Here is a 25,783-nt window from a genome sequence, read left to right as displayed (position 1 = left end):
AAATATCTTTCATTTAGCTCATTACTTGTTAATAAAAAATTAACCATTCACACTTCAATTGCAATGCAACAAATTTTATGTATAAAGACTTTACATTCTATCATGGGAAATAACAAATTTAGAGGTGTAAGAACCAACATGATGAATACAAAGATCCAAACCAAATCAATTAAATTGGTTCAATTTTTTCTTTTTTTAGTATAAACCAAACCAATCGAACCTAATATCTATTGGTTCGGTTATCCGTTTTATCTTAAAAATATATATTGCATTTATGTAGTTATTTTTATAATTGTATATTATTTTTTTTACTGTAACTTATATACTTATTTTAATTATATAAAAGTTAATAAATTTTTAAAATATCAACTCTATCAAACCGAACCAAACCAACTAATTTTTCCACGATTTAATTTGATTCGGATTTCGTGAATAAAGATTATCAAACAAAATCAAATCAATTATTGATGACCAATAGTAAAACCGAGTCTCTAGAACAATGTGTATTTAGGAAACATCTCACCTTGATTCATCATTAATTTTACCAAAAAGGATTCCTTCGGGATATGTATATTGGTGACCATCAGATGAGACATTAATAATTCTTCCTTCTTTCTTGCTTTCACTTGTTGTCTTCTTCATAGTGTCCAATAAAAGATTTGTTAAAAGAAAATGACCTGTGAAAAAAATTGTTAGTATATAGCATACTGGATATTAGAGTTGTTATAGTTAAGAGATGTTATAGATAGTTAGTTAAGAGTTATTAATAGATATAAGATGTTTTTACTCTCTTCTAAGAAGAAGAATTAAAATAACATTCAAAGAGTTATTTGACTTGTTTGATCCACATTTTAAAAATTCCATTTTAGCATTTTAAAATTTATATATTTAAAAATTTGTTTGAATTGCATGTTTTTAAAAATTATTTTGTAAAATTATTTTTAATAATATACTTTTTAAAACTAAAAAAATAAAACAGATAAATAATATTTTATTTTTTATTTTTTACTTTTCAATTTTTTTAACTCTCTAGTCAAAAACTGTTTTAAAAATTGGAGTTGTCAAATAGATTTTTTTTTTAAACAAAATTTTAAAAATAATTTTCTAAAATTTATTTATAAAATATTTTTCAAAAACTAAAAAGTAAAACACAATCACACAAGTCTTGTTGTTTTATATAAATTACCATAAAAGATTTTGTTTTGTTGCATCTGATTGAAAAATAGATCGCATTAGTCTCAAAGTATTTTTGTTTTTCATTAGCCTTATTACTCTAGAAATTTTATAAATGATTTCATGTTACCAAATATGAGATATTTACATACCTAAATAATTTGTAGCAAATTGTAGTTCAATGTTGTCTTTGGATAATGTGAAAGGAGTTGCACAAATTCCTGCATTGTTTCTTAGAATTGCAACAAACAAACCAGAAAAACATTACTACTCATGTATTTCCTTGAATAATCATAATTAAGGTATATATATACACTTATGGTGTGTGTATGTAGGGAGAGTAACCGAAAATTATATTTCTACACCTCTCTTAGTTATTATAAGCCTCTTTTGTAGTTTTCACATAAATTAAAGAAATAAGTAGCTTGTAATGCCAAAAACGAGTTTATAATTTATAACTTTATAAGTTATAAGCTATGTTCGGTAACAGTTATATATGAACTTATAGTTTATAGCGTTGTTTTATAAGATAATTTAATTAGTTTATCAGCTTATAATTTATAGATTTTTTTTTCTTTTAATTTTATCTTTATTATGGTAATTAAAATTTTATTTTACCTTTTGTAATTTATTTATTATAATTTAAAATAAATAATTTAATTTGTTTTTAAATTATATAAATAATATATAATTGATAATGATTTTAATAAATAATAACTTAAAATAATTTATTTATTATAATTTTAAATTACTAATTATATATAATTTAAATTTTTAAATAACTAATGTGTCTATATTTTGTGTAACACCTCGTGTCTTATATATAAGCAAAAAAAACACAAACAAAAACAGTTAGTCTCTTTTAATTTTTTGTAATAAAAAAGTAATAGTATTTTTCAAACTATTTCTTGTGAAAACTTTTTCTATTAAAATAATGTGCTATTGGAAAATAAAATCAAAACTAATTGAACCTTAATTAGGGATTTACAACATTAAATATGATAGAAATAATTAACATTTGTTTATATTTTAAATCGCTTAATATAACATTTTTGTTGCTTATGAGTATAGAGAGTATGATTTTTCTAAAATATTGTTTTGTATTTAACTGTTTCTAACTCCGACTTTTAATATTTTTAATAAATTAGTAATATTTAAAAAAAATGAAAAATTTACTTTACTTATATATAAGACTATTATTTATCCAAGAAAAGCTATACATATATATATATATAGGGTCACACTTTGCTATGTTAAAAATATAATTGAATGGATAAAAGAAAACACGTAAATCTTTACCATTTCATTAAATAAAAATAAAAATAAAAGAGAAGAAAAATGTAAAAGCATTGATGGCATGTACTCCTTTTCTTACATGAGAATGTTCAATGGTAGATTAGAGGAATTGAAGTTTGATGCAAATTTCCTAACAGATGCCATTGAACTAAGATCTAACTCCATCACATCAACTTTAGCTATTGGAATATCCTTAAGTATTGCTTCTCTCACATTTTGTCCTGCAACAAGATTTCTTACCCCCATAATCACATGAACCCCACGCAAAGCTAGAACTCGTGCAGTCTCAATGCCAATACCATTGGTTGTTCCTGTTGTTAATAATAAATAATATGAATCAACAAAAATTAAAGAAAATAAAGAGGTTAGAGTTCTAATAAGAATAATAAATGTTATAAATGTAAAAGTTACAAACAGAATATATAGTAAAATATAAAAAGATTAAACTACTATTTTAGAAATATAAATAATCAATAACATAAATTCAATAGACTATTATCTATTACATGTTGTTATTAGAATGTTTTCTGGTAACAAAAATATGCAATTAATTTTATATAGAGGTAAAGTTAATTCTAAATTCAATTGCAAATCAAAAACTAATTTGTAAAAGTATTTGCTAAATAACACATGTGATCCTTTAATTTAATTTCAGTTAATGTTTTAATCATTTATTTTTTTTCTTCTCTGATTTTGTCCTTTATTTTAATATTAAATGACAATTTGATCTTTTATGTTTTAAAATATCAACAATGTTATAAAAGAAAATTGCAAAAATTCAAAAATTTCAAACAAAACCCATAAAATTAATTATTATCTTTAATATAATGCAATTTCATCAAATTCATAACTTAAATCTTTAAATAAACTCATATTTTCATCTCTAACAACAACAAATAAAGAATGAAAATATGAGTTTATTTGAATATTTGAATTACGAATTTGATGAAATTTGTATTATGTTAAAGAATATAATTAATTTTATGAATATTGTTTAAAAATTTTGATAAATTTTTTGAATTTTTGTAAAAATAAGGTGTTGACACTTTAAAAATAAAAGATTAAATTGTCACTTAAAATTAAAATAAATGACCAAATCGAGAAGAAAAAAAATAAAAGACTAAAACTTTAACTGAAATTAAGTTAAGAGACCACATATTATTTAACCTAAAAATATTTTATTTTATTTTTTTAAAACATTGTTAATTTTATCAATTAACCAAAGAGATAATAAATTCATGAAATACACAAGTGTATGAATTTTATAAAACAATGAAAATGTTGAAAGATTTATTTTCATTATTTTAAAAATATATCATTTCTAATTAATATTTTATCTTCTGTTCATAATAATAGTTCATTTTTAAAAATTTATATTTTTCATTAGCAAGTTAAAATAACAAATATTGCATTAAATGAAATAAACATTTATTATTTGGTGAATGCTTTGGTGGATCATATAAACACATACCAATGATTGATGTTTTTATAATATAATTTAACGGTTAATTTTATATAAGACAATCATTTGTTGATTTCAGTCTAAAAAATTACAGAAAAATGAATTTGACCTCAACTTTACTTAATACTGATGAAACACCTAAGACAATCATTTGCTAATTACCTCAACTTTACTTAAGACAATAATTTGTTAATTAATACTTTTAAAAATTATTGTCGATTATCATTAAAATATTGAGTAGTTTTTTAACACCGATTGAACCACCAGAAACTTTTCTTATTATTTACCATGTTACGCTAATGATATATGAGGCCTTCCAAAAGTTATTCACGAGATTCTAGCCTTAAAGTAATTATGTGCCGCACCATTAGAACAACAACCACAAATTAAGGAATAAACTAAATTTATTTATTTATTTATTAAATAAACTAAAATCTAATTATCTTTCTTCTTCTTTATGAGATTTGAGTTTTTTCCAATACAACTTCTGACATTAAATACTATTAAGTTTAATATATAGATATAAATAGTAAATTTTTTATAAATAAATTTCGATGTCATATTATATTTTCTCTAAAGAAGATTTTCTTTATATTGAGTTTAACTTATTTTTACATAATTAACTTAATTTCAAAGTGATAGATCTCTCTTTTAATAAACAATATTGTTTAAGCTTTTTCCTTTATTTTATGTGGAAGTTGGATTTTTTTAGTATATTTAAACTTATTCAATTAAAATAATGATATTAAAATAGAAAAAAAAAATTATAAACTAGTAATAGAAATAATATTCTAGTCTCCCAAGAGAATAATTGCTAAGAAATGATTATATTTCATTTATCTATATGTTTTCTTTTATAAACTACTCTCTTTGATCAAATCTTTTGTCTTTTTAAATGTGAATATGTGCGTCAATAAATACTACTTCATCTCAAAATACAAATAAAAATAATCAAATTAATAAAGTTAATTTATCTGATTTAAATTTTAAATCAAATACATTAATTTTATTTAATCAATTTTTATTTATATTTTAAAACAAATGAAATAGTAAAATTTTAGATTTTTTTATTCTCAATTCATTTAATAAAAATAAAATGCATTTAACGCATATTTTATTTTATTTTAGTAGAAGTATAAAGGGAAAACATCGTTAACTATATCTTGATTTTTCACAAGAACTAAAATTTTGAGTTAAAAGATAAAATAAATTGGCCTAAGATTGGGGACGAAAGGAGTAACATTTTCACTTACCAAATAGAAACTAAATTATAAAGTAATATTTAAAGTAAATAATTTATTTATTTTAATTTAAAATAAATAAATTATCTAAATAATTATAAAATTAAAAATAATTTATATTTTTTAATTTTAAATTATTCATAATTAATTTAAATTTTAAATAATTAGTAAAAAAATCAATAAACTAACTAAATAAATAAAAATATATATCAGATTTAATAAATTTAAATTAATAAAATTATTAAATTAATAATTTTAAAATATTTTAAATATCATTTGATATAAATATTAATTTTAATTAATTATATACTTTTTGTCATTTAAGTTGCTCAATTAACATATAAGCTATCAACTATAAGAAATAAACTATTTAGAATTGCTTACTGCTTTCGCTATTATTCCACTGGAAGCAACCTTTTTCTAAAATAGTCTTTATATTTTAAAATTAAACTTCTGAGTCTCTCAATCAATTAATTTGTTGCATGTCCAAGTTCGACTAAAAAAGACATGAGTCATCTCATCTAAATACTCTTTATTATACCATTGGTCTTTAAATCAATAACTAAATAAATTTATATTTAATAAAAACTATTTAATATCATTTAAAGAAGTATAATAACCAAATATCATTTAAATTTTGTTAATAATAATAGTGACGGTTGAAAATTTCTTAAGAAAAATAATATGATGCAGCGAAATGATGTTTTTACTCTAAAATGATTTTTATAATGTGACCTGTGACAATAGCGGTGAGGCCAGTGGCATCAATCCCATGAGTAACTTCCTCTGCAGTTGAAGAAAATGAAAACTCTGAAGAACACATTATAGAAGATTGATTCTTTATGTTCACGTTTGTGTTGTGTTGTGTTTCCATGTTGTTGTATTCTACTATGTATATGTAGTTAAATGTGATTGCCGTATTAAGATTCTAACACAACGAATACATATGCTAGCTAAGTAAGACCCAATTAAATTTGATTGGTCCAATTGTATATGGTGTTTTCTTCTTGGATTATATTCCTTTGTTCGGTTATTATTTTTGTATGCTTTATTTATGTTGCTGTACCACAACCGGCTGAATATACTAACATAGATACCGTTTGGCCCAACTTCAATTGGACTTATTTTTATGAAAAAAATAGTATGTAAAATGAAAGTGAAGGGAAGATGTAAAGGTTGACCAATAATCATATCATTTAGGATTCAAACATAAATTTAAAACTTGTTAATCATTTAAACTCAACCAGTTGATAAACTTTAGTATAATAAAAAAAAACCTTATTAAAATTCATAAATCATTATAACAAAAATTGAAAGAAAGTTTTTTAGAAATTAAAGAAAACTTTGAAAAAAGAGTGTCAATAAATACTATTTAAGTTAAAATTGATTATTAAATTCTAAATTTAAAATAAATTATTTATTTAATAATTTTTGTATTAATATAATATATTTGATTTTTTATTGTGTATTTAAAAAAATAAATCAAAATTTGTGGTTCATTATAGCATTTTAAGAAAGATTTTTCTAAAAATATTATATCAGATAACTCCTATCTTAAAAGTAGTTTTAAATTAAAAAAGAAAAAGAAAAAATTGAAGATACAGTGTTGGTGTAAACCAATTTTATATCGATAGACAATAAGAACCGCTAATTTTGTTATCTCATTACACAATCGTAACTGTCATCATAAAATTATTACATGATCAACTACTTATGTTTGTTGTGAGCGAAAGCAATTTTACATTGCCAATATATGATCATTAAACTCTTAAAAAAAATATAAACCAAACAACTTTAACTTTATTTTTAAAGTTTTTTTCTACTTGAATGCAAATGTTACTTTTAGACCTAAAAAAATCCGGACAAAAAGCACCCATTGTCTATTTTGCAATCCCAAAATAGATTTTGATTCAAAATAGATCGAGAAGGATGGTCGAATGGGTAAATTGATAGGACATTCGTAAGAGACTTAGTGAAGGACTTAGTGAAAAAGAGACTTAGTGAAGGGGACTATTTTGCATATACGATGTTGTGCCCATATCTTCAATTTGGTAGTCCAAGATAATTTGACCAACCAAGATTTGTCTATTCATAGTATTCGCAATGTTGATAGGTATGTGCATTCTTCTCTATAAAGAGCTTTAAAGTTCAAAGACTACATTAAAAATTGTAGTATAACATGAAAAAAGATTTTGTCTTGAAGTTTCCACAAGGTAGAATTCAACTTACACTATGTTAGAAGCTGTTGAAAAGTATCAAGCAGATTTTGATAAATTATGGGGTGAGGATTCTGGATATTTGGCATGGTTTGGACTTGATGGTCCTCATACTTTTGATGATTGAGAAAGAGTTTGAGCAGTTGTGGCTCTTTTAAGGATTTTCTTTTTCGCAAAAAAGGTTTTTCATCATCGCAACAAGTGTCCTTGCACACTGCTTCTCATAAATTGACTTATATTCTATGTGAGATTGACAAAACAAAACTGAATTTGAATATTGTTTTGGTTGTAATGTGTTTAAATGTGAAGGAAAAATATGATAAATATTGTGGCGACATAGAAATAATCAACCAACTTCTTTATTTTGGAGTGATATGTGACCCTAGTTATAAAATGAGGTATCTTAAGATGTGCTTTAATGACTTGTATGTTGAGGATCTTGGTAAGGTTAGGGATAAAAATGTTAAAGATAATTTTGTGAAGTTGTACAGTTGGTATCAATATTTCCATGATTATAGTGGTGTGTCTATAATTGTTGTTATCCTATCTAGAAGCATTTATTCTGTTGAACAATTTGTCCCTCCTAAAAATCCATCATTTTTGCATGGGTAGATGCCTTTAAAAAAAACTTAAAAGAAAAAGATACTATTAATAAGCAAAATGAACTTAATAAATACCTAAGTGATCATTGTTTAATGGATGGTGAGAAATTTGACATTTTGATTTGGTGGAAACAAAAATGTGTTCGTTACCCCATTTTGGCAGCAATGGTAAGAAAAGTTATAGCCACAACACTGATAACTGTAGGTTTAGAGAGTGCCTTCAGCATAGGTGGGAGGGTTTAGACACATATAGGAGCTCTTTGAGCCAAAAAAAATGGTTGAAGCTTTAATTTACACTCAAAATTGGTTTAAACCCTCTTTCTCCTACTTTAAAGACTCTAATTTGATTAATATTTTGAGACATCTGAGAATGTTTTGACATGTTCCGTAATCTGCCTATGTACTTGTTTAATTAGATTATTTGGTGTTGTTGTAAATTAATTTTAATTTACTAACTATTTATTCATCGTAAAACTTCAACAAGACTCATTAACAACTAGTTGCGGAAGGCCTTAGCTTGTAATTAGTGGAGCAACTCCTCCTATGCATGTTTAAGACCCTTTTAAGTAAGAAATGTTATACTAATTTTGTTTTATTCATATAGTAAGTAGGTGAGCTTTACTAGTAAACCTAACAAATTATACTAATTCAGTTTTATTTAATTACATACAAATTTCAAATATTTCGAGTTTTTTAGAGTCACATATGACTCATACTTGCACAACACATGCCTATATTTTGAAGTTGATGTTTTAGCTGAAGATTCTGCTTGCTTAACATCATTTTGAACATGATTTGCTTATGTTTTCCACCAGAAATTTTGGTAGGTGTGATTCATGCTTAATAATTGGTAGGTGGCCACCTATTGAATTATATTTACTCAATTTCTTAATAACAATGTACTAATTATTGTGTTTGATATGTCATTAGGTTTTATATGCACATCACTATTGAAAACCACAAAAAATATACTCAAGTGTTCAAATCTGGGAATTGGTAAGCTATTGCCTTCATATTTTTCTAGTTTGTATCATGAAATTTTAGTAGTTACGTTTGGAATTGAAACTTGTATTAATTGTTTAACTTAGTTCTTACTATTTTAGATAGGAATATGAACTGGTTTTGTTGTATTGAAATTGATAGAATGAGAACTTAATTTGTTGTTAAATTGAACTCATGCTTGATAATTGGTTGATTTACACTTATTGAACTATATTTACTCAATTTCTAAATTATAGTGTACTAACAGTTGTGCTTGATATGTCACGAGGTTTTATATGCACATCACTGTTGGAAACCACACAAAAAATTACTCATGTTTGAAGGTAAAAAAATATCAATTATAAGGAATGGGGGGTTGAATTATAATTGCCCCTTTTAAAAATTATATTTTAAAAATAAGATCTCAATCCAAGATTGATCTTGGCAGTGATGAAGATCGATCTTGTTTTGGTTGAAACAGCAATATCAATTTTATCAATATAAAATATGATTGTAAAGCATAAAATAAATAGAGATAGAGATAGAGAGATCACACAAGGATATATCCTAGTTCACCCAATCCGGGTTACGTCCAGTCCTCACAACCGTGAGATTTTTCACTAAGTGTTCAAACCAAGATCGTTCTTGGTTTTCATGGATCAATCTTGATCTTTACACAATTCCTACCCTTCTACCTAGAAAGGATTTCTTCAGTTCTACCATACTGTTTTGGAAAGGCTTTAACAAGTTACCTTTCAAAACATGAAAGGATTTTTGTAATTTATTCAAGATTTGACAAAACTACCTTGAGTTACAAAGTGATGGATTTGAGACTATTTAGAATCTTAGTATTGCTCAACTCTTGTTTGAGAAATATATTTTGTAAATAGACCTCAATTGTAAATGATTACAACACAAAGATTAAAACAAACAACAAACTATAAGAAAGATTTTGAGACACTTGAGTATGATCAAAAAGATTGATCTTTTGCTTGGTGCTGATTGTTGTGTTTTGTTCTTCAACTTGCAGCTGCATTTATAGACTCCAAGAAGGCTTAGGACATCTCATGTGGCCGTTGGAAAGGGACCAGCTGTCATGAAAGAGTTGTTGGATAAATTCTGCCAAAAACAAGATTGATCAGCTGCATCAAAAGATCGATCCAGGATTGATCTTTTGGTTTGTGATGAACTAGCATTGTACTCTATGATTTGTGTCAGTATGTCAGCCTTGAGTACATGCTTTTATGTTATGTGTGCATGCTTTAGAATAGTTCAAATCAGTAGTGTACTTTGCTACTTGTAGTCTTGTACTTGCATTTGCTTTATAAGAAGAATGATCTTTGTGATATGCCTTTATTGAAGCATGTCTTTGATTCTTCAAATTCTAGAACAAATGTGACTTGGATTGATCTTTTGTTGATTCTATATGAGAGTATAAGATGAAAACTCCCCCTGAATTTTAAAGAATTAATATCCCCTTTTTTAAATAAAAAAAATCATAATACAAGGAAAATGTCATTATGCTCTTTGTCATCTTTTACAAGAGACAATATTTTAATTTTGAACATGATAATAAGCGCATACATGGAACCGAAATAAGATGATACGTGTACCTTTGATTTGGTAATGTTTCCAAGGGTTATAGACACTCCAAATTTTTGTAATGAGATGAGGCATCATACTTTTCCATTCATGTGTATTGAGCATGCCTTGGTCATGTATCAATGTTCTTTCTTGATTGTTGGATGATGTTCCTGCATCACAAGTTTGTAATGATTTTAGTACCCATATTTGTTTGGGTCCTTGGGAGTTAGCCTTGAAATCTGGTTTCATATTGTTAAATGATTTCTCAGAATGATCAATCTTAGACTGAGAAGAATATCTTTTTGAAACTGGTTTAAAAAACTGAATGTTAGTTGTTTCTGATAAGCCTCCAGATTGATCTAAAGATCGCTCTTTTAGTTTTTCAGAAAAACTTTCTTTTGCTGTCAAATGATTTTCTTTTTTGAGGTTTCTTCTATTCTTGTTTTTTATATCCCTTTTTCTAAAGTAACATGCAAATTCTAAATGTCCAATTTTGTTACAATATGAACATTTAATTTTGCATTTTTCTTCTCTCAATTCAGGAACAAAGAAAATTTCATACATTTTGGTTTTTTGAGTTTTGTCAAAATCGAGCCCTGCTTTATCAAAAATCCTTACTTGAGATCCCATGATTTTCTGAAATCTCTCAGTTGCCTTAATAAAATTTTTCAAATAATTTTTAAGAGTTTCAACTTCAGCCTTGAGGAGATCGTTCTTTGTTTGAGGTGAAGATCGATCTTGGTTTTCTGTTTTTTCAGATTCAAGATTTTTGAGCTGAGATTCTTTCAGATTTTGAATGATCTCTTTAAGTTTATCATTCATAGCCTGAATTTTCTCTTTCTCTTCTTTTTTTTTGTGAAATCTTTCTTTAAAAGAACTACATTTTTGAATGAGAAAGTTTGAATCATTTAATAAATTATCAAATTCGATTTCCATTTGTTTGCATATAAGACATGGTTCAGATTTTACCTCTGTTTCTTCAATGTTTTCCATTAGACACATATTAGCTTCTTAAGGTTCATCTGTTTCTGATTCATCAGATTCATCCCTGGTTGCCATCATTGACTTTTTTTTTAAAGGAAATTTCTTTTGCACCTTTTTGTTTAATGGACATTCAGTTTTGTAATGTCCTTGTTTGTTGCAGCCAAAACAAATGATTTTGCTTTTATCTATTTCAGTTTTGAGTTCCTTTTTATCTGGAAATCCCTTTTTGATTTGATCCTTTCTTATCAACATTCTTTGTATCTTTCTTGTAAGACGAACTATCTCTTTATCAACATCTTCTTGTTCGATTTCTTCTGAGTCCTCGTCTGTTTGTAATGGTGTACTTTCTTGAGATGCTTTCAAAGCTATTGCTTTGACCTTTTTGATTGGTTTGTCTTCTTGTAGCAGCACTTCATGTGCTCGTAATGTTCCAATTAGTTCCTCCAGTCCGAGTACGTCAAGATTCTTGGCCTGACTTATGGCTGTCACCATTGGTCTCCATATTATTGGAAGACATCTCATGATCTTTCTGACTCTGTCTTGTACTGAGTATGCTTTCCCTAAAGAGCGCATTTCATTTACAATGGTTGTGAATCTTGAGTACATCTCATCAATGGTTTCTCCTTCATTCATTTCAAAGAGTTCAAACTTTCTTATGCCTATATCAATCCTTGTTTCTTTTACATGGCTTGTTCCTTCGTGATGAGTTTGTAATGTGTCCCATACTTCTTTAGCAGTTTTGCATTCATCAACTCTTTCGCATTCTTCTCTGCTCAAAGCACACGATAAGAATAAATGAGCTTTAGAGTTTAGGAGTACCTTAGATTTTTCTTCTGTTGTCCAATCTGCTTCTTTCTTTTCAGCAGAGGTTGAATCATTTTGGTCGACTCTTGGTACGAAATCTCCATCTGTAATGATGCGCCACATTCCTGTATCTTGAGATTTCAGAAACAACTGCATTTTTCTTTTCCAGAAATAGTAGTCTATGCCACCAAAGTAAGGTGGTCTATATGATGACCCTCCTTCAGCAATGTACATATCTTTTGACATTTTTCTAGATCTTTTCTCTAACACTTGTTAGGTGTTGAACTTTTGAGACCGAGCTCTGATGCCAATTGAAGGTAAAAAAAATAAGATCTCAATCCAAGATTGATCTTGGCAGTGATGAAGATCGATCTTGGTTTTGTTGAAACAACAATATCAATTTTATCAATATAAAATATGATTGTAAAGCATAAAATAAATAGAGATAGAGATAGAAAGAGAGATCACACAAGGATATATCCTGGTTCACCCAACCCGGGTTACGTCCAGTCCTCACAACCGTGAGATTTTTCACTAAATGTTCAAACCAAGATCGTTCTTGGTTTTCATGGATCAATCTTGATCTTTACACAATTCCTACCCTTCTACCTAGAAAGGATTTCTTCAATTCTACCTTACTGTTTTGGAAAGGCTTTAACAAGTTACCTTTCAAAACATGAAAGGATTTTTACAATTTACTCAAGATTTGACAAAACAACCTTGAGTTACAAAGTGATGGATTTGAGACTATTTAGAATCTTGATATTTACTCAACTCTTGTTTGAGAAATATATTCTGTAAATAGACCTCAGTTGTAAATGATTACAACACAAAGATTAAAACAAAACAACAAACTATAAGAAAGATTTTGAGACACTTGAGTATGATTGAAAATATTGATCTTTTGCTTGGTGTTGATTGTTGTGTTTTGTTCTTCAACTTGCAGCTGCATTTATAGACTCCAAGAAGGCTTATGACAGCTCATGTGACTGTTGGAAAGGGACCAGCTGTCATAAAAGAGTTGTTGGATAAATTCTGCCAAAAGCAAGATTGATGAGCTGCATCAGAAGATCGATCCAAGATTGATCTTCTGGTTTGTGATGAACTGGCCTTGAACTTTGTGATTTGTGTCAGTATGTCAGCCTTGAGTACTGCTTTTCTGTTACTTGTGCAGGCTTTAGAATAGTTCAAATCAGTAGTGTACTTTGCTACTTGTAGTCTTGTACTTGCATTTGCTTTTCAAGAGGAATGATCTTTGTGATATGCCTTTATTGAAGCATGCCTTTGATTCTTCAAATTCTGGAATATATATGACTTGGATGGATCTTTTGTTGATTATATGAGAGTATAGGATGAAAATTATTTCCAGGATTGATGTTTGTTTTCCAGAACTGCTTCAAGATCAATCTGCGTTTTCCAGAACTGCTTCAAGATCAATCTGCGTTTTCCAGAACTGCTTCAAGATCAATCTGCGTTTTCCAGAACTGCTTAAGGCTTAGGACAGCTCATGTGGTCGTTGGAAAGGGACCAGCTGTCATGAAAGAGTTGTTGGATAAATTCTGCCAAAAACAAGATTGATCAGCTGCATCAAAAGATCGATCCAGGATTGATCTTTTGGTTTGTGATGAACTAGCATTGTACTCTATGATTTGTGTCAGTATGTCAGCCTTGAGTACATGCTTTTATGTTATGTGTGCAGGCTTTAGGATAGTTCAAATCAGTAGTGTACTTTACTACTTGTAGTCTTGTACTTGCATTTGCTTTATAAGAAGAATGATCTTTGTGATATGCCTTTATTGAAGCATGTCTTTGATTCTTCAAATTCTGGAACAAATGTGACTTGGATTGATCTTTTGTTGATTCTATATGAGAGTATAAGATGAATATTGTTTCCAGGATTGATCTTTTTCAAGGGAACAGATTATCCTTGTTTCTGCCATAAACGAAGATCGTTCTTCGTTTTTCATCAATAAGTCAAGATCGATCTTCGTTTTCCAGAACTGCTTCAATATCAATCTTCGTTTTCCAGAACTGCTTTCTTTGATCTGATTTGTGATGTTTGATACCTATCTTGTTTTAACATACTCAAAAACACATGTTAAATATCAAAACACTTAGAATCATAATTAGAATTCTTAATTAACTTTTTGTTTGTTTTCATCAAAACATTAAATTGAGATTTTGTCTCAACAATATTTTCGAATATGTGAATTAGTAAACTACTACCTTCATATTTTGCTAGTTTGTAACATGAAATTTTAGTAAAGTTTGGAATTGAAAAACTTGTATTAGTTTTTTAACTTAGTACTTAGTAGTTTAGATTGGAATATGAAATGGTTTTGTTGTATTGAAATTGATAGAATAAGAACTTAATTTGTTGTTAAGTTGAACTTGTGCTATCTTTTTTCCAATAATTTAGTGGCAAAAGACATGGTGTGGGGTGGTTCATTTTCGACTTTAAATTGGTTATTCTCACATTTGGAAAGATGAATTTCAAGGTTATAACTTTTTAACTTTTATATATGTAAGTTGATGCATACTTTCTTTAGGTTGTATTCTTGATGTTCTTATCAACTTAATTTCATTTTGTTTATGTACAGTTACTACAACATCAGTCATTTACAAATTTTTCATCGAGATCCAAAATCTTGCTTTACTATACATATTAATAGATTTAGATTTGGATTTGAATATTTAATGACTCATATTTTTGGATGTGTAATTTTAATTAGAGTTGTGTTTATGACTTATTCTAGATGACTGTAATTATAACACCATTGATGTGTTGTGACTTGTATGCTTTGTTCGGTTTATGACTCATTATGGATAACAATTTATTTTAGTGATTTGTACTTGATGATATTCGTAACACTTTAATTTGGATGAAATCACTATACAACATGAAGTGGATAACTTTTATTTAGGTTTGTTATCGATGATGAAGATTCGTGAAATTTTGGTGTCAATGTTTTATTAGGTGATATGTTCCAATTGATCCTTAATGAGATTATAGGTCAACTTTTATTTTGAATTAGGTTTGACATAAAGTAGTGTACTTGAAAATGGCCACTAGCAAAATTATGTCTTAAAACTCTATTTAGAAGGATAATATATCATAAAAGAAATTTGGGTTAAATATATTTCTAGTCACTTTAAAATATCAACATTTCATTTTAGTCTCTGTAAAAATAAAATACTACTTTTAGTTCATACAAAATTATTCGGCAAGTAGTTTTACTCCCTGCTGAAATGAAACATATTAAATTGTTCTTCAACTTTAAATTTTTTTTAATTATTTTTTGCAAACATATTTAGAACATTATAAAAAAATCCATCCACAATAATTTAAAATTCTTTAATTTATAATATATTAAATATAAATTTTTTAAATAAAAAAATAAAATTAACAAAATATGGACATATAAATCAAATTTTAAATTCACTTTTTGTGGAGAAATTTTTTATAATATTTTAAACATGCTGATAAAAAATTTCAAAAATATATGTTGACTTAACAACGGAGATTAAAATTGCAAGGATAATAACTTTATGGAGCTCAAAAATTATACTTTTATTTTACAATGACTAAAATTGAAATGTTCAAATTTTAATAGAACTAAAATTATAATCATATTCCCAAACTAAAAAAAGGGGGACAAGTTTGCTTGGACTTTGAAGCTCAATCTATGTGGAAGTCAATTTGTGCTAATTTTAATTTTTTTTTACTTTAACCAAATTTTCTTGAAAAAAACCACACTTGCCCAATATTTGTTTTAATTGGCCAGCAGATACCTTCAATTGAAAACATTTTAAAGTATGGAAGTAAGAGAGGTTACACGAGAGAAGAAAAAGAAACAAAAATATAGTGAAAGCACAAGAATGAAAAACAAACATTCACTTGCAGCACCATATCTACAAATAACAGGACCTTCATCCCTCCTCCTTTAAATTAATCTAAAATGGATTGTTTTTTATAATCACTTTGGATCTTTTTTCTGTTTGATTATCGAGACACTAGCAACGATTTATTCGTGATAGCCACCTTGGATCTTCTTCCTATTTGGTCATTATGAGAAAAATCTTTTATTTTTGTAATTAATTAAAATCAATCAATATATCAATATTTTCTTCTAATTTCGTTGCTTTGATTTTCCTGTTGTAATGAGTGATACGAAGCTGCAGGGAAGCATCATGTCAAGCTGAATAATAAATTTTCTTAATTTTAATAAATATTTTTAAGTTAACATTATTTGTTTGCAAAATTGATTAGAGGTTTTTAAAATGGATATCGTAGGTAGAGATGTCAAAAAAGCTTCAAACTTTAAGACTTCTCTTAATTTTATTTTTATTAAGTCTCTAATATTTGGTCCTCTATTAAAATAATTCTTTTTAAAATTCGATCTATTATTTTAGGGGCTTAAGGGGACTTATAAACCCTCAATATTTTTGTTAATTTTGATATTTTTTTTTTAGAAAAATTTTAAAATATTTTTTTTTTCAAAAAACTGTGAGAAAAATAAAAAAAAATTGTAAATTATTTTTTATCAAAAAAATCAATTTATTTTTTGAAAAAGTGGACCTATAGATCCACTAAGCCCACAAAATTTTAGGAGGTTTTTAGTATTGAGATTTTCTTTTTTTGAGGCTTTTAAAAAATTCTAATAAATAAACAATAGTAACCTACTTTGAACAAGTTAATACTATTTATTTTGGTTCGCCATTTTTGACCGGGACAATTATATAATCTCAAAGATTTCTATGTGAAAATATCTTGTTTATTTTGGAAAAAAGAAAAACTATAGCACATATAAATGAGGAGAATGAGGTATACCAAAGCGTCACAAAAATAGTAAGGAATGTCTACAAAAAATTTAGGACAAAATTATTAGAATATATTTTAAATAGAATTTATAGTTAAATATATTTTTAATTTCTGCAAAATTATGATATTTCAAATTTAATTTCTAAAAAGAAATATTCGCATTTAACTTTTATTTTTATTTTACAAAGACTTATTTTATAAATTTGAAAGTATCAATTATTTATAAAAAAATTTAAATTAGAGATTAAAAGTAAATAAAAAATTTTATAGACTAAAAAGTTGAAATTTTAATAGGACTAAAAACAAAATTTTATGGAGACTAAAATTTATTTAACGTTAAAACTTATTCTCAAATAAATTAATATAAAATATATTCAAGTATCAAAACACTTCACAAAATATACTAAAATGATCAAAATATTAAATATAATCAATTTGAACTTGGGATCCCAACTTGTTGATTTGACACACACACACACATATATATATATATATATATATATATATATATATATATATATATATATATATATATAATTCTTTTTTATCGACATATAATTATAATTTAATTTTTGGATTTATTTGGAGGATTAATCGGGTATTGGAATCGATGAACAATCAATAACATTTTTCTTTTTCTTTAAAAGGATAAAAATGATGTACAATGTTGTTGAATAGATAAAATAAATAAATAAAAAATAAAACTCAGCTTTATAATCCCTAGCTTTGTCGATATATATGTGTATAATTATAAATAAGTGTTCAGATATTGTTTGGTTCTCTAAGAAAAAAACCTTATTCACCTAATGATTTTGAAGGACCTAACATCTTTAACCAATTAACAATGACTAGAAAGTAAAATGACAAATTAAATGAAAATGATTTGTTTGATGTTTCTGGATAATTAAATGTTAAAAACGACATCAAATATTTGTTTGTTTCTATATCTGAGTTTTTTAAGAATATGAAATTATTTGGAATTTATGGTTGGAGTGTTTAAGTTGAATAAAATACTTGAAATCCTACACAAAAAATGTTTGTGTTCATGATTGTGTTAAAACTTGATTTTTGGTGTAAAAATAGTTTTAAGTTACTGATTTTATGCTCCGGGTCGTGTTGGTCTCTCACCCGTCTAGAGGTTGAAGATAAGTTTTATTTGTTTCGAATCATTCTTTTGGAAATGGCAAATTCATCATAGAAGCTAGTGACGGTGCTTATCAGTCATGGATGACAGCAACGGAGGAATTTTATGACAATCAATGTTCTTTTGTATTTAGGTGATGGACAATGAGGTGTAAAATCTTCTAGGAGGGAGACAAATCACAAAATATTTAATCATATGAATTATTTTAAATTTTTGGATTAAATAAAATGAAGGTATATTTAATCAATGTTTCATGCTAGATAAATTTTATTATGAGAGGATGAAAGGAATAAATCTAAATTATAATATCATACATGAATGATCATGATTAAAAATTAATTAAATGTCACATAACACTTAAAAAATTCATACAATATTTGGTTATAATCTGTCTTTTATGATTTAATCGATAAGTAAAATTTACTCTCATTATAAAAGTCCTAGATACCGGCGCCTACAGCGTAACGGCAATAATAACTATTTAAAAATAATATTGGCATTTCTATAAAAAAAAAAACTAATCACCATAATAGATAGTTTTATATATGCCCCTCATTTGGCAATATGTTGTAGATAAATACAGCAATCTTTGATATTCACAATGTATGCTTTATAGTGTGAAGGAAATCCCAATATTTGTTGAGCATGTGATCTTCTGGTACAACTTCATCCCACTTGCCTGTACAAAATATAGCATATGCATCCGCCGCATACCTGATTGATTAAAAGACGATGTTATTCAATATAAGATGATGATGTTATTCAAATATATAATAATGATACAAAAAATGACATATTACATACTTGCCGACACCGGGCAGTTCAGTTACATAGGTCCAAGGCGCAGACAAGTATTCGCGAGAAAGGCGTTGCAACATTTCTGATCTTTTCCCTTGAAGACCTAATGTTCTTATTACCTCTTGAATTTCCTCTCTTGGTACTTGCATACAAGATTCAGCGTTCGGACATAACTTGAAAAACTCTATTAAAATCTTTTTTGCCTACATTTTGCAAAATAGGACATACAAAAGCAGCAAAAACATGTTTTATTAACAAAACCATCAATCAGAGAACATTGATTCAAAGCCAGATTGTGAACAAAGTAACAGGATCTATGTAAGGGGATATAAAATCTGCAGCATCATTCAACTCATTTTTCCTTGCATAAGCAGTAGCAAGTGAGTTCCACTCTCGTCCCAAATCGTCTCAGTTTGCAATTCAGAAGTTATAGCTATGTTGATAAGTTTAATTCCTATAACTGAGATGTTGTAGCTGATAATGGTAGGATTATTGCTGACATTCTACTTTTGAGTGTGAAAATGCTTTTTAATTTCTTTTGCAAGTGTGCCTATTTGTATAGTTAAATTTCAGTGGCTGACATAATGTGATCGGTAAACACATGCTTTGATATGGTTATGTTGTTGTCATTCAGTGGAAAAGTAGCTGTACTTCACTTCATGTTGTTCAATTACTTCACTAGCCATATTCAACAATAGGAGTGATTGGATGGACTTTGGGTCAACGATGCTTCTATGTTAGTTCCACCCCCCTTCCCGAACCAAGATTATAAACTTAAGGAACCATTTGATAAGGAAAGTTTTATAATTCTATCCAAATATACTCCAAGCAATGTACACCTTTGAAAGTTCACTGCATTGGATGAAAGGGTATTAAATTTTAGCTCAATGTTGCTGAATTATGGGTTTCAAATTCAATTGGTTGAGTAGAAGCTACTACAGGGTGATTAGATTTGCTCATGTACTGCAGTGGCATTACAAGGTGATAAAGAGTGTGTGAGGTTGGTCTTAACTTGATGTGTATTATGGTTAGAAGGATTATATTGTTTCATGTGTATGTTTAGCTAGTTTGACAGTTTTCAACTCTTTTATTACTATTTTATTCCAATTCTTGTTTTCTTTTTCCCATCTAGCTAGCATATTGACTCTCAATGTGTACCTATTTGTGTCATTTCCAATTCTGCTGTAATTTCTTTTGCAAGTGTACCTATTTGTGTAGTTTCCTCTATAGGTTTTTGTGTAGTGCATTTCAGCGGGTACGGGATGGGGTTGAGCGGGTGGGTTATATGTATGCTTTTGTGGTATAATTACTCCCTTTTCTAATAATTTCTATATACAAGTGCTGTTTAAAGAGACATGTAGAATTACTCTATAGCATGATAATGCTCTCTTTGCTTCAGGCACTCACATATTGATCTTCTTTTGTAGCACTGATGCTATATATAAAAAAGGAAACTCTAGCACTTAGGATGAAAAATATCATTATGATGCTAGGATAATAATACCTAGCATTCTTGCTGTCATAATCTAAATTGGATTGTATATCTATAAATTATCTTTTTGCCTCAAAAATATAATTTGATATTTTTATTGTGTGTACACGGGTTATCACAACTTTCTAATGAAAATTTTTAAAAACAAAATACATTCCCATGTATAATCGGTCAAAACTATTATTCATATCCAATGAAACTCAAACAACTTGAATCAGTAAAATAAGAAATTGAAGTGCAAAGTACTAAAACAATCTATCTGTCATTATCAAATGGTCACCAATTTTGACAACTATCCAAAGAGAACTATGATAAAAAAAAAATAACTAATGGTAACAAAGCATTACCTGAACCAATTTGATAGGAAAACATCACTGTATAAAAAATATTAAGTCATCCACAAGCTTCTGGTATAAACAACAGTTTTATCGTTTAGCACAAAATTAATCATGATTTCAAAGATGACATCATTATAGCAATGTTTTCCAAAGAAATAATGAACAGTTTAGAAAGCCAAAACAACCAGCGAGCAGACTCATCGGAACAAACATTATTCATAAAAATAGCATGGAATAATAAGGCCAGGGATCGATCGGCATAAAACATAAGGGAGATAAAAGGAATACTTCAATGTACCTGTGAACCAGTCGTGCGGTTTAGTAGCATACAAATAACTAACACCCTCCAGGGATCTTGGAAATGATCCTCTTGAATCAGATTCCAATGAGAACGTGGAGGAAGCCAATTATTATTAGGAGTTTTTCTTTTGTAAGCCTCCTTATATCTCTCAACCTTTGGAAAAGGTTTAGTTTTCCTTTTCGATTTCATTTTAGGCTTTTCAACTTTAAGTCTCTTTTGAGATGAAGAATCCTCTTCAACGTTAAGACCCTCTGGCAACAAGTTGGATAACTTTTGAAGTAATGATTCACCCTTAATTTTAACCTCTTCAACTTTAGCTCTGTATTCAGAGATCATTCCAACAAAACAAGAAGAATCCTCCACTTTCAAATTTTTAGATTTTCCAATTCCTTCATATTCACTATTCGTAACATACTCTTTGAAAATCGACACACTTCCACCATAATATTGAAATTGACTTACAAAATCATCAAAATTCTTCATACAATTGTCTTGAACATGTGATGGAGACTCCACTTTAAGCTCTTCAACTTTATGCCCCTCTCTAACGGAGTTGTTAGATAACTTTTGAAGTAATGATTCACTCTTAATTTTAGCCTCTTGAACTTTAGCTATGTATTCAGAGATCTTCCCAAAATAAGAAGAATCCAACACTTTCAAATTTTCAGTTACTGCAGATTTTCCAGTTCCTTCATATTCACTCTTTTTAACACAGTCTCTGAAACTCGGCACACTTCCATTATGATATGCAAATTGACTTAAAATATCATCAAAGTTCATTGTACAGTTATCTCGAATCCACCATGGACGTTTCCCTTTGGACTCTTCAACTTTAGGTCTCTTTTGAAAGTATTTCGAGACCTTTGTAGAACAACAAGAATCCTTTACTTTCAAATTTTCAGTTACGGTAGATTTTCCGGTTCCTCCATATTCACTCTTCAGATCACACTCTCTGAAACTCGACACACTTCCATTATGATATACACATTGACTTAAAATATCATCAACGTTCTTCGTACAGTTGTCTCGAATCCACCATGGACGCTTCCCTTTGGACTCTTCAACTTTAGGTCTCTTTTGAAAGTATTTCGAGGCCTTTGTAGAACATAAAGAATCCTTCACTTTCAAATTTTCAGTTACGGTAGATTTTCCAGTTCCTTCATTTTCACTCTTCTTATCACACTCTCTGAAACTCGACACACTTCCATTATGATAGACGCATTGACTTAAAATATCATCAACGTTCTTTGTACAGTTGTCTCGAATCCACCATGGACACTTCCCTGTGGACTCTTCAACTTTAGGTCTCTTTTGAAAGTATTTTGAGACCTTTCTAGAACAAGAATCCTCCTCCACTTTCAATTTTGCTTCCACCCCTTTAAATTTTTTACGTACTTCAAATTCATTCTCAACATTTCCCCCCTGACATGAAAATTCTCTAGCTCTGTTATCAAAACTCTTCCTACAATTGTTTCGAAAATAAGGAGACACCCTCTTTGGATACTCCACTTTAGGCTCTTCAATTTTCTGAAAGTATTTTGAGACCTTTCTAGAGCAAAAAGAATCCTTCACGTTCAATTTTTCTTTCAGTCCTTCAGATGTTTTTCTTACTTGATATTCACTCTCAAGATTTTCTCGACATGAAAACTCACTTGCAACATCGTCCAAATTCTTCCTACAATTGTTTTGAAAATAAGGAGAAACAATCTTTGGACGCTCCAATTTAGGTTCTTCAACTTTCCTCCGAAAATATTTCGACACCTTCCTAGAACAACGAGAATCCCCCTTCTCTACTTCCAAATTATTACTACTCTTCCTAAAATTTCCCTTATATGCAAATTCATTAAAAAGACCATCCACATACTTTTTATAATCATTTTCATTGTAATGCGATGGGCACTCCTCCATTCACCTCAAAATACTTTCTTTTAGAGGTAAATAAAAATAATATATATATTTATTTCCTTTAACTTGAAGCTGAGAAACCTGTGTATCATAAATAAAAATCTAAAGTTACAAAAAATGATCTTGAACTATTCAATATTGTACCATCGAACTACAGAGTACACACCTTCAAACTATAAAGTAATTCTCAAAGAACATTTAACTAGCACAAAAATAAGTTATTAATGAATGAAGCATACAAAAAGATTTAACAAACAATGGCTTTTGATTGAGCATGGATGAAGTTAAGAGGCATGGATTTTAAAAGAGTGATAGAAATCAAGCTTTATCTGGACAATTCACTATCGATGACGGTGCAGAGGAAGTTGTGACGGAGGCAGCAGTATGAAGTATGTGACGGTGTAAAAAGTTTACACTGACAGTAAATCGCAACCATCGGTCAAAAATATTTGACTTTTATAGTAACCACCTTCAAAGTAATATACATGACTGGTTGTTGTGATGTGTTAACAGTGTAAAATATTTTACACCATTGGTGCATGCAAAAAGGGGAACTGGAGTTAATGGAATAGGCAATAAATAAATAAATAAATAAATAAATAAATAAACAAACAAACAAAAATAAATAAATAAATACAGCACAAATAGAAACAATAAACAATCAAATGGATCAATCAACAAAAAATTCAAGAAACTAGAAATATAATGGAACAATCAACAAGAAGAATCAAATAAAATGAGTACAAAAAACAAGGAACAGACACAAAACTTGGTTCCTCAAAAATTAAAAAAGAGTAAAAAAAATTCAGAATTTAAAAATGAAAAAACAAGCAATAGAAGAAACCCAGTACCAACACATTCCAAGAGAGAATAGCACCTGTTATGGCCGCCGGAAACGAGGACGACGGACGGTAAGGAACAGTCGGACGGTGCGAGAGAGAACGATTGGGTTTTAGGGTAATTTATTGTCCGTAGCGCAACTCCCAAGCAACAGCCAACTCTTTGTCTTCATTTTTTTTTTCTTCTTTCTTTTTGTTTATTTGTTTTGTTAATGAAATAAATTATTAAAAGAAATAATATTCATTTCTTATTAACTTACTCAAAAATTTAAATTTATTAATAAATTTTTAAAATAGTTTTTAAAAAATATATTTATTATCATAAAATATTTAAAAGATATAATTTAATATTAAAATAGTTTGTGATCATTATATATTTTTAGACTAAACCAACTGATATGTTAATAATTCAATGACTAATTTAAGGTTTTTGCTAAGAATAAAAATGACAACGTTCTATACTTTCAAAAAATAAAATAATAATTTATTCATATTTTTGACTAAGCAAATAAATAAAATTAATTAAAATCATATTTTTTATATTCATCATTTCTTTTATACTCTATCCAAAATAAAATATAAACAAAAATATTATCTAAATAAAATATAAATAAAAGTAGTAAATGAAAAATTAATGTATTAACTTTTTAAATCATTTTTTCTTATATTTAATTCTAAATGGAGTTAAATTTAACTCTTAGTATAGATTTTAGTTGTATTGAAAATTAATTTAATCTTAGTGAAAAATTGAAGTCTCTCTTTAATTAGAAAATTAACATATTTAATTTTTATCATCAAATGTAGCATTTTACAATAAATCTCAAAAATTTCATTCATTGTTTCAATGAGTATAATTTCTTTTTGCAAAAAAAAAAAAAAAAATATTTTTCTTTTATTGCATACAAGAAATCTATCCACTTCCTCTACATTCTGGATAGTCATCTATCCAAACAATTTATTTATTTATTAAATTTTTTATTGTTGGTGAAGGCATTAGAAATATAGAGTAGAATGTGATTATGGTCCACCACTTACATTCAAAACGACTTGTGCTTGGGAATAATTGATAAATTGATATTGTTTAAATGAACGAGGGAAGAGTTTGTTGATTGAAATCAATTTACCAATTGGAAGCTTGGTTACTGCATGTACTAAATTGGTGTGTGTGTCTGAGTGTTTTTTTAGCTTACAAATTGGTGGGTTTAAATCATGGTAAATGAGTTAATGGGTATGGGATTGAGCTGAATTTTAGTTTTTTGGCAACTTTCCTTTTGATCATGTATGTTAAATGCATCTACACTGGAGAGGCTTGTTCTATGTTTGATGAGTTTTCACTATCTTGTTGTCTTTACATAGGTTGAGATATATTTATTTTAATAACATTTTTTTTTAATAAATAAATTCTTTTATTTCATAAATATAATAAATGTGTAAAAATTATAAATGGTTCAATGGTCTCCTCATCCCATCCAATTTATGTCAACATCAATTATCACATCATCAAAATTTTGGTTCATATTAAGAGTAGAACAATTTAAATGACTTTTTTTTTAAATATATAGGGGAGATAGATTTCAAAATATTATAATTGTTGTTTAAAAATCACTATTGAAATGAACATTTTCTTTTTTTATTAAAAGAATCAATATTCATTTATTAAAATACATCGATACACTACAAATTCAAATTTGTTAAAAATATAAAGGATAAATCTGTAAATAAACTGACAACACTCAAGTTAATAGTATAAAATAACATCATAATACAAAATGACAACATATCTACAAATATAACAATCTCG

At 27.7% G+C, this 25,783-nt stretch overlaps 2 protein-coding genes across 4 annotated transcripts in view; both read right to left on the bottom strand.

The window, feature by feature from the left end:
• The window catches only part of LOC101490020 (short-chain dehydrogenase TIC 32, chloroplastic-like), an 11,480-nt gene extending 5,417 nt beyond the window's left edge, over positions 1 to 6,063 (bottom strand). Inside the window, exons 1-4 of the mRNA XM_027337397.2 lie at positions 5,908 to 6,063; positions 2,549 to 2,780; positions 1,326 to 1,405; positions 524 to 677 (exon numbers count right to left, since the gene is read on the bottom strand). Of these exons, the coding sequence (XP_027193198.1) occupies positions 524 to 677; positions 1,326 to 1,405; positions 2,549 to 2,780; positions 5,908 to 6,046 (605 nt within the window). The 5' untranslated portion in view covers positions 6,047 to 6,063. The remainder of the gene's footprint in view (positions 1 to 523; positions 678 to 1,325; positions 1,406 to 2,548; positions 2,781 to 5,907) is intronic.
• A 12,565-nt stretch (positions 6,064 to 18,628) lies between these two features.
• LOC101490359 (uncharacterized) lies at positions 18,629 to 24,166 on the bottom strand. Of its 3 annotated transcripts, none has more exons than XM_004512759.4 (4): positions 24,021 to 24,166; positions 21,236 to 23,224; positions 19,114 to 19,310; positions 18,629 to 19,023 (listed from the first exon to the last, which is right to left on the bottom strand). In XM_004512759.4, the coding sequence occupies exons 2-4, from the start codon at positions 23,144 to 23,146 to the stop codon at positions 18,906 to 18,908; spliced, it is 2,226 nt and encodes a 741-aa protein (XP_004512816.1). In that variant the 5' UTR covers positions 23,147 to 23,224; positions 24,021 to 24,166; the 3' UTR covers positions 18,629 to 18,905. The 3 variants fall into 3 exon arrangements, with proteins under 3 accessions (XP_004512816.1, XP_027193316.1, XP_073220498.1); XM_027337515.2 differs by having other exon boundaries at positions 23,995 to 24,155; XM_073364397.1 differs by lacking the exon at positions 18,629 to 19,023 and adding an exon at positions 20,947 to 21,006 and having other exon boundaries at positions 19,173 to 19,310.
• Positions 24,167 to 25,783: the final 1,617 nt, after the last annotated feature.

This window comes from Cicer arietinum, chromosome 8 (genome assembly GCF_000331145.2).
Source record: "Cicer arietinum cultivar CDC Frontier isolate Library 1 chromosome 8, Cicar.CDCFrontier_v2.0, whole genome shotgun sequence".
Taxonomy (NCBI): Eukaryota; Viridiplantae; Streptophyta; class Magnoliopsida; order Fabales; family Fabaceae; genus Cicer; species Cicer arietinum.
The sequence above is the reverse complement of the archived record's forward strand: the minus strand, read 5'-3'. Positions and strand labels throughout refer to the sequence as shown.

What these genes read in the sequence shown, in the direction of transcription:
- LOC101490359 (XM_004512759.4), bottom strand. Translation starts at nt 23,146, where the DNA reads ATGGAGGAGTGCCCATCGCATTACAATGAAAATGATTATAAAAAGTAT. An exon ending in ACCGCACGACTGGTTCACAG is followed by an intron (nt 19,311 to 21,235) that starts GTACATTGAAGT and finishes TGCAAAATGTAG; the next exon opens with GCAAAAAAGATTTTAATAGA. An exon ending in GAACTGCCCGGTGTCGGCAA is followed by an intron (nt 19,024 to 19,113) that starts GTATGTAATATG and finishes TTAATCAATCAG; the next exon opens with GTATGCGGCGGATGCATATG.